General features: G+C 36.5%; 2 protein-coding genes and 1 long non-coding RNA gene across 4 annotated transcripts in view; 2 read left to right on the forward strand and 1 right to left on the reverse strand.

Moving 5' to 3' along the window:
• Positions 1–66: 66 nt before the first annotated feature.
• Positions 67–14,940, reverse strand: part of LOC107592138 (uncharacterized) — an 18,141-nt gene continuing 3,267 nt past the window's right edge. The window contains exon 3 of the long non-coding RNA XR_001609947.1: positions 67–78. This is a non-coding gene — a long non-coding RNA (uncharacterized lncRNA). The remainder of the gene's footprint in view (positions 79–14,940) is intronic.
• Positions 1,626–14,940, forward strand: part of LOC107592132 (uncharacterized) — a 26,458-nt gene continuing 13,143 nt past the window's right edge. Inside the window, exons 1-12 of one of the 2 annotated variants that reach the window (XM_016281526.1) lie at positions 2,094–2,175; positions 2,480–2,664; positions 2,819–2,908; positions 3,461–3,547; positions 3,687–3,782; positions 4,549–4,590; positions 4,701–4,781; positions 5,061–5,117; positions 5,196–5,390; positions 5,490–5,609; positions 5,716–5,774; positions 11,698–11,699. In XM_016281526.1, coding sequence (XP_016137012.1) covers positions 2,491–2,664; positions 2,819–2,908; positions 3,461–3,547; positions 3,687–3,782; positions 4,549–4,590; positions 4,701–4,781; positions 5,061–5,117; positions 5,196–5,390; positions 5,490–5,609; positions 5,716–5,774; positions 11,698–11,699 — 1,003 coding nt within the window. In that variant the 5' untranslated portion in view covers positions 2,094–2,175; positions 2,480–2,490. Of the gene's footprint in view, positions 2,176–2,479; positions 2,665–2,818; positions 2,909–3,460; positions 3,548–3,686; positions 3,783–4,548; positions 4,591–4,700; positions 4,782–5,060; positions 5,118–5,195; positions 5,391–5,489; positions 5,610–5,715; positions 5,791–11,697; positions 11,700–14,940 lie in introns of those variants that run through there. The other variant, XM_016281524.1, reaches the window with a different exon arrangement.
• On the forward strand, positions 8,595–10,728 carry LOC107592133 (1-phosphatidylinositol phosphodiesterase-like). Its single transcript, XM_016281527.1, has 2 exons — positions 8,595–8,635; positions 9,899–10,728. Exons 1-2 carry the CDS (start codon positions 8,595–8,597, stop codon positions 10,716–10,718), a joined length of 861 nt encoding a protein of 286 aa, XP_016137013.1. The 3' UTR covers positions 10,719–10,728.

Consider the following 14,940-nt stretch of genomic DNA (forward strand, 5'->3'; position numbering starts at 1 on the left):
GTCCTGCCACGGCCAAGGAGGCCGTTCATGAACTCACAGTCTGTCCTTTTATGGACAAGGAGGCCACTCAAGAACTCTCTGCTTGTTCGGTCACAGGCAAGTGGTCTGTCCATGTCTCTGCTCCGCCATGGCTCCCCAATCGGCCTGCACCGCCATGGCTGCCTGCTCCACCATGGCTCCTCGGTCGGCCTGCTCCGCCATGGCTCCCCGCTCTGCCTGCTCCGCCATGGCCCCCCGATCGGCCTGCTCCGCCATGGCCCCCCGTTCTGCCTGCTCCGCCATGGCTCCCCTCTCTGCCTGTTCCTCTTCACGGGCCTGGCCCTCCATCCCGCCCCCTGGACCACCTCCAGTCCTCCACCCTCCTGGACGTTGTGTTGGTTGGGGTGGATGTTACATTAGGGCGTCAGGAGCCGCCCTTAGAGGGGGGGGTATGTAATGTGGTGTTTTGTTTCATGTTCATGTTTTCCATGTCTTTTATTTTGTAATTGTTTTATGGTCCCTGTTTGTGTCATGCTTCCCTTGCCCTCATGTATTCATGCCATTGGTTCCCCTTTTTATTGTGTCATGTTCTGATTGGTTGTCTAAGTCATGTGTCTTGTTTCCCATTGGTTTGTTCTTGTCATGTGACCCTCTTGTTTCCTATAAGTAGCTTCATGTTCCCATTGTGCCCTCGTCGTGTATTGATGTTGTAACCCACTGTCGGTGAGTCTAGTCTGTTTATGCCTCGTCAAGTCTGTTCATGTCATGTCAAGTCAAGTTTGGATTATTGTTTGGATCACCTTGTAAATAAACTGCACTTGGGTTCTCACTTACGCTCGCCTTCAGTGGATGACTCATTACATATTCATTGTGTGTTATACGTAATCATACGCATTTGTGGTTATAACTTTTAAGAGTAAGTATTATAAATGTTATGATTATTTATGAGATGATACAACATATTATTAAGCTTTTTTTATAATGCTTTATGCATTCATTATATAATGCCTTAAGAAAACCCTTATAATGTATTATAAACAGGCTTCATAGAAAGTGTTACCGGATTGACAAACAACTGAGGAAAGAAGAGAGAACATTCAGTTGGTGGGTTTTGCTCTTATATGCTTACATCTGAAGTTAGATGTCAGTAACATGATTATTCTGTTTGGTTCTCTCTCTCTCTACAACCCCAACAGTGCATACGTGTTAAATCAGAAATATATATTACAGAGTTAAACATGTTAAAGCAAATGTTTACACAGTGAAAAGATCCAAAGCCTCGGAGCATTCGGCAACAGCGCCATCTACTGCCTCATATGACTTACATGCGTAGCCAATATTCATAATTAAAATGTGCCTAAATGGAGGAACGGTTTTCTAGCTGGGAGGAAAAATTATATATGTAGCCTATGCTCTGCGTTCTGTCGCGAAACGTTTGTGTCCCCGAGATAAATGTTGTGAGACGGAAATAATTCAAAGCTGGGAGGAAAAACGATTTCAATGCTTTTCCGAGCGAACGCAAAGCTTCTTCTATTCAACGTTCAAAGGTTTTCGGGGGAACTCAATACTTATAAACACTTACTGTATATCACCTATATTTTATATGAATAGCCTTTGTATATTTTTTCCCTTCTCTCTCTCAAAAGACAGAGCGAAGAAAAGACCAATCAAAAGTCCAATGAATTACCCAAAAAGTACAGCCTACACTCTTCTCTTCACAATTCAACCAACCATCGGAAAACCCACCACTGCCAACGTACTTGGAAAGTTTAGACTCGCAGCGAAACACTCACATGATTTAAAAAAGTGAAGCTGAATTCTATCATGTGATTTTTTTTAACACGGAGCTTAATTGAAACCTGCTGCGTATGCTACTTGAGCCTCGAAGGCTACATACGAGTTTGACTGACAACCGGAGAACAACAGATATACGTTTCATGAAAATAAGTCAGCTCGTCTTTAATGTCGTGGTTTCATATTTGTGAAGAGTGTGAACAGTATAGCCTATGTCTTCAATGATATCCTGCAATTCCTGTTCTTTACGCTTGGGTTCTTATTTCAAGTGGAACAACAAGGAAATATGAAACTGATCACTGACAGGAATCAGGGACAAAAACAGCTCCACCTTCAACGCGTCAGGGAAGAGTCCGGCTATCTCGCAGTCTGGACAGTAAAATATACACAATTGCTCATAAGGTGAGTCTAAATCAAATTCACGTGCTATTGAAAAAGTAAGAACCATTTGAAAAATAAAAAAGTGTGACTAGAATCGCAACCGTTTGCTTTTATAGCAAACACGCGCAGGTGAAAGTTCACTTCCTCTGAGGGAATCGTGTATGCAGTCGACGAGAAACCAGCAATGTTGTTTCAATAATTAAGCATATTCTAGAGCTTGTTTGGGAAGGGAAACAAACTTATGAATTTACATAGAAACGATTCATTTTTGTCATTGTGATTTTCTGATGCATGAGCCCTACTTGTTTCTTGTCTTTGTGGGAAGGTTGAAGCAGCATGTCTCTGACAGTGTCTCAGGGTGAGGGAATGATGGTCATCACCGTCACCTCAAACCCACAGAGCAGATGGCCCTTACTGTGTCAGATTCTGAGTTCTCTGTGCTCTGGTCCAGTGTGTTTTGCATCTCAGGATATGGAAGAGAAGCTGACAGACACCCAGAGAGTCATTAGGGTGAGTGAGAGACTTGCACTGATTAAAATCTTGATGTCATTAAAAATAAATAAATAAAACAGATTTAAGATGCTTAGGTATGTTCCCATATATGTAGCCTACTCTTAATTTAATAGTTTAAAAGCTGGAGGTCTGTTGTTCTCTTATTCCATAGATTGTACAGATGGTAGTTGCAGTCATGAATCTTGTGTTGGGATGTTTTGGCATGATCTTCTTCTTTGTTACCACTTCGGTCAGCAGTATGGTAAGACATTCCTCGTTCTGTTCATGTATATGTTTCTACATCAGATCATGCAGAAAAATGAACGTGTACAGTATAGCATAAGACTGCAGCATAACAAAGATGAAGAGTTCTGAATAATTTTGCGCACACACACAGGTTTGTTTTTATGGTTTATGGGGACTCTCCATAGGCGTAATGGTTTTTATACTGTACAAACCGTATTTTCTATTGCCCTACACCAACCCTACCCCTAAACCTACCCCTCACAGGAAACTTTCTGCATTTTTAGATTTAAAAAAAAAACTCATTCTGAATTATTTATAAGCCTTTTGAATTATGGGGACACTGAAAATGTCCTCATAAATCACCTTCTCGTTGTAATACCTGTCATACCCATGTTATTATACAAATTTGTGTCCTCATAAACCACGTAAACATGCACACACACACACACACAAACATATATATAATCATATGCTGTAGTTTCATGAAATATGATAGTTTTTTATAGTTTAAACGCTTTACTTTCCTTATGTGCAATTCATAAATTCACCCACTTATCTTTTTCTCTAGGTGTTGTCGGTTCTTCAGCTCTGTGTGGCTATCAGTTTCTGTGTTTTAACCATAAAATCTTTGTGCAAGAAGGGTGGGAGTGCAAAGGTACAGTATTGTGCTTATAATAAACAGAACATTACCACCTGCTGGTGTGAACACTGTACAGTTATCTTTATAGCTATCCTTTCTCTACTGGGTTTCAGAGAGCTTCTCTGTGTGTTCATGTTTGTCTGTGGTTTTGCAGTTGGTGGAGAACACAACTTCAGAATCTAGAAGTGGAAAAAGCCAATATTCACTTCCGTTTGGTCACAGTTGTAGCATGACTCTTGCATTGACTCAGGTGAGGGACTGACTGACTGTTATCACCATCACCTTAAAGTAATAGTTCCCCAAAAAAGGAAAAATTGCTAAAAATAAATAAATAAATATACTCACCTTCAGGCCATCCAAGATGTCGATGAGTTTGTTTCTTCATCAGAACAGATCTGGAGAAATTTAGCATCACCAACGGATCCTCTGCAGTGAATGGGTGCCGTCAGAATGAGAGTCCAAACAGCTGATAAAAACATAACAATAATCCACAAGTAATCCACACCACTCCAGTCTATCAATTAATGTCTTGTGAAGTGAAAAGCTGTGTGTTTGTGAGAAACAAATCCATCATTAAGTTAGTTTTTACTTAAAACTGTTGCTTAATTGTGATGTGAGAGGACAGCAGGGGGCAGATTTTTTTCACTGGAGAAAGCGTCATTATGAATTTTGGACTGGTATTTTGGCAGTATAAAGTGACGGTTTAAAGTTCAAACTTGCAGCTTTTCGCTTCCCAAGATGTTAATTGATGGACTGGAGTCGTGTGGATCACTTGTGGATTACTGTGATGTTTTTTATCAGCTGATGGAACTCATTGTTGAGCAAGTAATGTAATGCTAAATTTCTACAAATCTGATCTGTCCTGATGAAGAAACAAACTCATCTACATCTTAGATGACCTGAGGTTGAGTACATTTTCAGCAAATTGTCATTTTTATGCAAACCATTCCTTTAAAATTAAGGAGCAAATGGCTCATATGTCAGCTTGTACTTGATGCGATGTGTTTGTATTTTAGGATATGGAAGATAAGCTGACAGACACTCACACAGCACTTGGGGTGAGTCGGATACTTCGATATTTTTTATATTATCAGCTTTATTAAATGGTTTATGCTATGTGTTTTGTCATCTGTAAAACTGGTACAAATATTGTTCTCCTATTTCATAGACTGTACAGATAATGGTTGGTGTCATGAATATCACAATGGGTTGTTTTGGCTTCGTCTTTGCTTTTTGGATCGGCGGTGTGGTAAGAGTTGTTACGCATTCTCATCATCATTATTATGTTTCTAAATGAGTTTGTGCAGTACAATGAGTGAGTTCATTCAAAAAGTGAATTGACATTGATCTGGCTTTGAGAATACCCTACATTCATTTCTTTATTTTTGTATTTTCAAATGTTATATGATTTATCAAAATCCTAATGAGGTGGAATAATGTGAAATCTGGTGGTTTGTATTTACACTTTCAATTTGAAGATGCATGTTTGCACGGACCAATGTTTTTATTTCTTTGCTTTGCCTTTTAGTTCCTTGTTGTTGGAATTATGTGTGTTCTTGCAGTGATGTTTCCCCGTCCCAGGCTGGTAGGTGTGAATCAAGAGTTTTTAATTTTATTTATTTATTTTTGAGCATCAGCAATTTATATTGTTTGTGTTTTACAGCTGGTCATCACAGTGGTTCTGAATGTAGTCAGTGCTGCACTAGCTATCACAGCTGCTGTGCTGTATTCAATGGACCTGGCAATGGGAAGCAGTTTAAGCTGTTACAGAGATAATTATTATTCATCTAATAATGACTGGCTTGCCCGTAAAGGGAGTAACTTTGAGTCCTGTTTTTACTACAAAAATCTCAGTCAGGTAATGATTTGATTTATTTATCTTTTTCAGTGTTATAAAAAATGATTTGTGTGTATTTTATTATTATTTAATAATACACTGATGTTTTTCCACCTCTAGATGATGCTCGGAGGACTAGATATCATGATGGTAGTGCTGTCTGTCCTTCAGCTCTGTGTGACCATCAGTTTCTGTGTTTTGACTGGAAAAGCTTTGCGCAAGAAGGATGAAGATGCGAAGGTACTGAATCAGCAGCACTATTACAACAATCAATCAGTCAGATCCACTGATCGTGAGAGTTTCAGAGAGCTGCTCTGTGTGTTTATAATTGTTTGTGGTTTTGCAGTCGGTGGAGGATCCAGAACTTCACAAGCCGCTCCTGGAAGACTCCACTGCTGGTGCTGCGTGACAAGATGAACACTTACATACATATTTTGATTTGAATAAATTTTATTTGTTTTGGTAATGGAAAGTGAAATGATGCCATCTGCAACACCACAGACATGAAGGTGCATCATTTACATGTAGTCTTTTCACAAATGTTTTGTTACTTTTAAAAAGAAAAGGCCTACTTTTTAAAAAAATGAATTACTTGAGGATAATGCATCTTGAAAATGTGATTATTTAAATAAAATAGAAAAGATGCAAATAGGTAATAATAAAATATGCCATGATGTTTTTCTGAGTATGGAAGTCTTGCCTGTTTCTTAACTGTTTCATGTATGACTGACACATTCATCACAAGTTTATTTGTTTTTGTTAAAACTGTAATCCGTAAATGGATGCAATTCAAATACAGGTGCATCTCAATAAATTAGAATGTCATGGAAAAGTTCATTTATTTCAGTAATTCAACTCAAATTGTGAAACTCGTGTATTAAATAAATTCAATGCACACAGACTGAAGTAGTTTAAGTCTTTGGTTCTTTTAATTGTGATGATTTTGGCTCACATTTAACAAAAACCCACCAATTCACTATCTCAACAAATTAGAATACTTCATAAGACCAATAAAAAAAACATTTTTAGTGAAGGGTGTGTAATTATTTTCATTATTTTATTGACTCATGGCTGTAGAACACTTATTCAGTATTCAAGAGCAAGAAAGTCCTGTTAATCTATTACTGGATGACAAACAGTTCTGCTTTTAACTCCAGAAGGAACCACTACTTTGCTTTGTGATTCATTATTTTGCCACTTTTTTGTGATTCAAAGTGGTCTAAACATGCACACTCAGTGCATCTGCTGAATATGCACAACGAATGTGAAAAGTGCTATACAATTTATTGAATTTAGTTTTAAATATAAAAGCTAACTAACTTAGCTAAACCTTTTCCAGCTAACATTAACCAAATTTTATAAAATGTATTTGATAAAAGCGTCTGCCAAATGAATAAATGTAAATGTAAATGTTGATTCATTACTGAATGTTGTCTGATCATGTCCAACGACATATGTGCCCTATAGTACTATGAAATGCTTCTTGTAAGTTTGACTGCCTTCATTTTTGCATATATCAATTTGGAGAGCAGACGTGTAGTCAGTTAAGTTAAGTTTTGCATTGAACATGCAGATATGCAAGTCTGGTACTGTAATACAAATGGAATATTGTTTCTTACTAACCCTAACGATTATAGTGACCGTGTTCTTTGCAGATTGTAGTAATCATACAGAATGATCTATATTGCATTATATTGCTCACTCAGAATTTTCTGTCTTAGTTGAGGTTATGCTCATTGGCTCATCAGCTCATCAGCGTAAATCTGGTTCACTAATGTTAAACATGGATGACTCTTGTTTTGGATTTTAAAACTAAACTAAAACAATTGGGAGTTATATTAGATTTTTGATCCACACGTGCAACATACCGTTAAGACTCCCTTTTTTCATCTCAGAAATATTGCTAGACTTTGCCCTATGTTATATTTTCCTGTAACTGAAAGGGTTATTAATCCTTTAGTTTTTTCTTACTTAGACTACTGCAATGCACTTCTTGCTGGGGTCCCTAATACTTAACAGACTAAATATTCTAAATACACACTTAACAAATTACAATATGTGAAAATTTCAGCAGCTACAGTAGGATCCTGACTGGAGTCAGGACAAAAATTTTGAGGTCTTTGCACTGGCTTCCAGTCAGTTTCCATGTTAAATTTTAAATCCTCATGCTTACTTATGAGGCATTGCATGGCCCCTCATTATCTGTCTGCCCTCTTAACTTTATATGCTCCTAAGCATCACTTGCGCTGCTCCCAAGCTGGCCTTGTGGTTGTCCCACAGACATGCATGCAAACTGTAGGGGATAGGACGTTTTCATCCTGTGCTCTTAGACTCTGGAACACTCTCCTTTCCTTTTTTTAGGGATGCACAGAATTTATGCACTTTTAAAGCTTAACTAAAACACTTCTTGAGGTTAGCTTTTACTTGATTGTTTTAATAGTTTTTGCTTTGTATGTTTTGTGTTTTTATTCCTCTGTTTTATGTGTAAAGTGTCTCGAGAAGCTGCTTTAAATTTGCTCAAAGTTGATTATTATTATTATTAACATCATGGCAAAGCAACAGCAACTTAACTGTGATTACAAATTAACAATATGAAATATGGAAATACAATCATTTTTTTCATGCATTGTGCCGAGTAATTCATTACGTGCAATTCAATAGTTTTCCAAATACTTCATGTTTTATCCTTTAAAACCTTGCAAACATATTTTTATGCAGTACTTTGCTTGTAAAGCTTGTGCTGTTTAAAATAAATGACACTTTATATATATATATATATATATATTTTTTTTTTGTTAAATGATGCAAAGAAATCCATATGATTTAAAGTGTTGCTTAAATGTCCAAATGTATTTATCAACAATTTCATATGCAAATATACATCAAGCTAATAGCCAATCACATGATACCAATGAGTTCTTATAGTTCCCAGACAGGAATCGTCTGTACCAGAACTAAAAACGCTGCTGTGATCGACACTTGGATGTCCATAAAAAAGTGTGAGGTATTATTTGATTTTTTTTGTTGTACCAGTAACAATTGTTTAAAAATTTCAACTAAATTTAATTGACCTTTAAAAATGTAAAGCCACAACAAATATTAAAAAGCATAAAAGTAATGTTTATATTTTATCTGTCAAAATAATGTAATATTTGTAAAACAAAATGTTTTATAAAGGCAGTTTTGTGCTGTTTTATTCTGTGTTAACCTTAGACAATGAAGAGGATGGGAGTTCCTGGGAAAATTCTGTGCATCCTAATGCTGCTGTGAGTATGAAAATCACTAAATAAATGCATTGTATTTTTATTTGCCAAAAATATTGGGGTTATTGGCCTTTGAAATTAAAAAGAAAACTACTGATCAACCAAAGGACAGAATGAGGACTGTAATATAAAGCTATTTTTATTTTATTTCTGTGATCTCCCTAGTAAAAAAGTAATATATTTAAAATACATTTATTTCATACTAAGTATAGTTCCAATCTTTTAACATATTTACAGACATATCACTCTAGACTTTGATATACAATTATAATTCAACTTTATTTGGAGAACTACTTGTGCACAATGCACATTTCTTAATATTAAGCCTAACATGTGTTTTAATGTCACTCTTGATGAGGATTGTATGATCATTAAATAATATCGGCCTTTAAATGCAACATATTTAAAGTGTACCTGAAGTATATTTGCAATAGTTTCACTTAAATATACATTTAATTATAGCACAATTAAATATACTTCAGAATATCTTTAGTTGGACTTCTGCACAATTAAAGTGCATTACGTACAAAATGAGTTGTTCCAATTTAGCAGACTTTAAGAATACCAGTTTAGTATACCAAAAGTCAGGGGATTTATATTAAGTACACAAATATGCAAATGTATTTGTAGTATACTTAGCATGAAATGAATGTATTTCAAATACATTTTAGTATATTTGTTTTTCACTATAGGGCTTATCTTTGCTTCTTGCACATGTTTTCATATTATTTTTTGTACAAGGGATTGCACTGATTTAATTTTTTGGTGACTAGCTGTATTGTTTTGCTGTATTATTTTGTGACTCCTGACCCTGTAAAGCTGAAGGGTTTTGTTTACCTAAATTCTGTTATTTCCATTTGCATTTACATTGATTCATTTGGGAGACACTTTTCCAAAGCAACTCACGGTGCATTAAAGCTATACATTTTTTCAGTGCACACATTCCCCATCAACTGAACGCATAATCATGCAGATGAGCACAGACAGACTAAATCCGGCAGACTCGTGTTGTAGCATAAATTAGCGTGATGGAGCTGACCAACTAACATGATCATTACAAATCTGTTTAAAAGACAAAATACATGAATTTACACATATCCGAGAATCTGAAAATCAAATATTTCACAATCCATTTAACAAGTTTCTTAATAAATCTCCATCTAAGTAAATCTTAATCTCCAACAACAGGTCTGTATGTATGATGATATGAAAAGCTGACTTTTATGTCAAGAATTGTTGACTTGATATTTTGATTCTGTTCCACAGTCTGCACAATAGTCAGCAACAAGTGTTTAATGATAAGAAAACACTCCATCTCCCTAAAAATTATAACATTGGCTGGATGAAAACTCTGGATGATAACAAGTTGATTTCCGACATCACTATTCCTGGTACCCATGACAGCTTGGCCCTTCGTGGAGGACCAGCAGCAGAATGTCAGGCATGGTCGCTAAGGGACCAGCTGAATGCCGGCATACGCTACTTCGACTTGAGAGTGTCTGGGGACGATCTGAAAGTTGTGCATGGACCGATTTCCCAAAAAACAACATTCTTTGAGGCTTTCAACACAATAAAGGACTTTTTATCTATATTCCGAACAGAGACAGTGTTGGTCAGACTTAAGCATAGCAGCAAATTTCCAGATCATGTTATATCCGATCTTAAACATAAGTCTAATACTTGGCTTAGGAATGAAATACCAAGAATTAGAGACATAAGAGGAAAGGTTGTTTTCGTTCAAAAAAAAAGCTTTCATCTGGGTATCAGTCTATATGAAACTGATAAACATGGTGACTATAAAGTAGGAAGAGTGGGAAAAAAGAAAGATAAAATTATTACCCATCTGAATGAGGCTTTAGAAGCATGTAGATCTGGTTCTGTTGTTTTGAACTATTCAAGCGGCACAGGCTATCCTTTATTAAGGGTAGACAACTCCCCAAAAAGTTTGGCCAAAAAAATTAACCCTTGGCTATATAATAATCTCAAAGGCGCTTCTGAAGAAAAAATCAAGCTTTGTTTTGGGATTATAGCCATGGACTTTCCAGGCTTTGATTTGATACAAGCAGTCATCAATTTTAATAAATAGGTAGGCATATAAGTCTGTCATTTTTACAGTACAGTACATTTTTTAATTAAGTGTACACTTTAGTGGGACAGAAGTGTGTATTTTCTGTTTTTTATTAACGACAAAGCATCACTGCCTTGTCTATATATTTACTTTTTTCTGGAGGTTTTTCTGGTTAGGGAGCTTTTTCTTTTAACTTTTAAACCATGTAGTCTTGACAACAGCAGCTCAGTTGAATAAACCTGAAATTAGCATGCTCTGCTCATAAGTGATTTTCTGAGTCATGTGAAATTCAATACAGTTTTTCTCAATTGATTTGACTAATTTCTCCAAACTGAGGTCACTGTTCTCAAAACAGTTAACACAGTGATATAAACACTTTGTAACTATCCTAAACAGACTGCAAGATTTCATACATGTCACACACATTACATATCATATACATATCACTGTGCACAAAAATGATAGTTAATACAACCAAGCAATACGTTAAAATATTTGAAAAATTGTAGCTTTGTTTATATGTTTTACACAAAGCACAAACATTTATGTACGATTTGTCCAAACACAACACACAAAGCTCATATCAACAAATGCACATGGTATATTTTCAGTTGACCCCAAACTATTAACTGCTCGCTTAATAAAACACACAGGGAACACATTGATCTAATTGTATACACATGTATCACAATTGCTTTTAACTATAAAGGGGAAAATATACAAATAATATGCAGGGGGGGGGGGGGGGGGGGATGGGTAAAGAAAGAGGTGTAAGCCTAAAAGGTGGTGGAGTGGGTAAAAAAAGGGGTGTAATGAGAGAGAGAAGAAGAGTGGAACAGGTAGAAAGAGATGAGCAGAGAGACGGATGTCAGAAAAAGAGAAGAGGAGAAGGAGAGGGAGAAGAAATGAGTGGAGTGGAAGGCATTGGTGGAAAACGCAAGGGGAGAAACTGTAAGGAGACGTGGACAGAGAAGAATAAACAGCAGGGTGGAAGGAGATGTAGAGGATACATGTTAGAAATCAAGGCCTCTCCTTTAGAGAAGCTGGGAAACACATCTAAAGATGTGTATTTGTTGTAGCGACTCAGCTCATGGGATATATGAATAATTAACCATAACTAGTTATAATTAATTATGAATATTTTAGATCCGCTGTTACACTTCTATATTTATAAATATTTTGCTACGATTGTTGATAATGCAGATTTTTGTTGATAGTCCGTTCTTTACATGTAAATGTCCAAATATTTTTCAGAATTGAAGTTTGAGAACATTCAGGTGGACAATCAAGTTTATTTTGAATGAAACAAGAGCACTGTTGACATGGTGGTCCAGAACAACACCAGCAGCCACAAAGGAAGAGGCCTGTGGAGATGATGAGACAGGAGCTTGTCAAGCATGGAGGAGTGGAAGAGGACTCCAGTGGCAACCTGTGAAGCTCTGGTGAACTTCATGCCCAATATTAAGGTTAAGGCAGTGCTGGAAAATAATGGTGGCCACACAAAATATTGACACTTTGGGCCAAATTTGGACATTTTCACTTAGGGGTGCACTCCCTTTTGTTGCCAGCGGTTTAGACATGGTTAATGGCTGTGTGTTGAGTTATTTTGAGGGGACAGCAAATTTACACTCTTATACAAGCTGTACACTCACTACTTTACATTGTAGCAAAGTGTCATTTCTTCAGTGTTGTCACATGAAAAGAGTAGCTATTTCCAGGTAGCTATTTCAGGCATTCAAGACCAAGTCCCATCTACCTGAATGAGGAAATCCTAAAATCTCAAAAACAGCTGGTCACACTCGTATTTAGTTAGCATATTTCAGCAACAAAATCTGACATGAACTGTCCCAAAATTATTGTTGGTTATGCTTAAATGGGATTACAACATCTTATATTTCAGGTTGGTTCAGCCAAATGTGCAGCTGCGGTGATGCCATGACTTTACCATTTGGCGATTGGCTGTTTTGTTCAGAAGGCGGGAATTCTTTTGCCATATTTGCTTTATACTTTCTCCCATATTGCTATAAAAGTGTGCCGTCTTGGTATATCTAAAGTCTTGCTTACACACAGAATTACATATTGAAGGATCCTTAGATCCTCACATGCAAATTGTGTGTGTTGTGTTTTTGTTTTCATGTTTTTAATTCATTTATAATCATTTATTCATTCATATGAGTTATTATTTGATTATTTTTATTATTTGATTATTTCTATCCTTTATCATTATATTATTTAAGTAGTTTTATTGTTTATTCATTTTTTATGTTTATTCATTTATTATGTTTCTATATTTTATATTTCTTATTAATTTTCCCCAGCTTATGCATTTCCATTGTTGTTCAGTCTCATGCTTGTGGGGTTTCATGAACTGTTTTGTCTGTATGAAAAAGAGATAGATAAGAGGGAATGTTTATGGAAACCCAAGGTTTATGGGATGTTGCTGTGAAGCAGTTTTGGTATAACAGTACATGTTGAATTTGTGCTGGTCAGACAAAGTTTGAACATTGAGAGATATGCAACTAAGATTGTTCAGTAAACTCTGTTACTTTTACCATCATCACTTTGTCTCCTGCTTCTGCTCTTCTCTGGCTTTCCTCTGTCAAATTCTTGACTGACAGAAGACTGTTAAACACCCGTTTTGGGTATTTTTGGATACCAGACAAGACTTGCTGTTGACAGGGTTTGGGTATTAACAGCGCTGCTGACTAGTTGTTCCTCTAAATTCGAGGCAAGGTCATTCCATCCATTGAAGACAGCCCTATAAAGTGCTTGGGAAAGTGGCAAGCAAGCTGAAGAATGGTTGAGGAAGATCGACAGGCCTGGACTCTCCGGAAAATTCAAATAGGCCTACTGGCTGTACCAGCATGGCCTTCTGCCGAGGCTTATTTGGCTCCCTTACAGTCTATGAGTTCCCCTTGACAGCTGTAGAAGGCATTGAGAGAAAATCTACAAGCACCTGCTGAGGTGGTTGGGGATTCCCCTAAGCTTCTCTTCGGTGGGTCTCTATATCCGATCAGGACAGCTGCAGCTCCCTCTGTCATCTGTCGTGGAGGAATTCAAGGTGGAAACATGCACAGGCACACTAAGCCTGAGGATTCCAAAGACGTTCGGGTAAAACAAGCATGCATCACAGCAAGATCAGGCCGTAAATGGGCAGTCAACATAGCCATAGAACTAAAGCTCATTGAAGTTACGTGCTCTGGTCAAAAGGGGACACTGGCACACATATTAATTAGTCAGTCTATCTATTTTAATTTTAATATCTATCTATCTATCCATCCATCTATCTATCCATCCATCCATCCATCCATCCATCCATCCATCCATCCATCTATCTATCTATCTATCTATCTGCCTACTGGGTTTATTTATTTATTTGCTTGTTTATGTGGTTTGATAGGATAATTTGAATGTGTGTATTTTCAATGTTAAAAATTACAATTACACATTTTAATTTGTAATAATGTGAAATCTGGTAGTTTGCATTTATAGATTTAAAGGGATAGTTCACCCAAAAATGAACATTTTGTCATAATTTACTCACTCTCATGTCACACCAAACTTGTATGAGTTTCTTTCTTATGTCGAACATAAAAGAAGATATTTTGAAGAATGCTGGTAATCAAATAGTTGATGGTCCCCATTGACAATTTTTTTAGGGGCATGAAAATCAACGAACTTCTGTTTTTAACCTAAATTAGGATAAATGCCAAACTAAAAAAAAAAGAAAAAAAAAAGAAAGGGCTATAAATGATGTCTGAAGAGGTTTGCATGATTTTACCACCAGGTGGCATGTATCACATACATATACAAGTCAGCTGCTGTCCAAAGTGTAAAAGCAGAACAGAGCCATCAGATAAATGCTTAATAAATTAAATTGCTTTATAAATTAAAGTGCTAAGGCTGCCACACAGAAGCTTGAACTAAAGTGTTCAAAGGCAGGTAAAGGTAAGTGGGTGTCTAAAGGTCCTTTGAAATTCATATAGCCTAAAACCTTATGTGCTATAAGTTTTTTAAATATTATTTTCAGGTATTATATTATTAATATTGTGCTTTTAATGTTACTGTAGATTAGAACACCTGAGTTCAGTATAAGCATGAAGGATATCTGTTTAATAACAGTGTTAGGAAAACAGCTTGGCTCATTCCTTTTGAACAGATCATTTTAAAGAACCGGTTCACGGAATCGATTCAGTGATTCCTTCACGTCCAAGCGCAATGCGTTACGGTGCGTTACACA

Source organism: Sinocyclocheilus grahami, unplaced genomic scaffold (genome assembly GCF_001515645.1).
Source record: "Sinocyclocheilus grahami isolate Dianchi unplaced genomic scaffold, SAMN03320097.WGS_v1.1 scaffold150.1, whole genome shotgun sequence".
Lineage (NCBI taxonomy): Eukaryota > Metazoa > Chordata > Actinopteri > Cypriniformes > Cyprinidae > Sinocyclocheilus > Sinocyclocheilus grahami.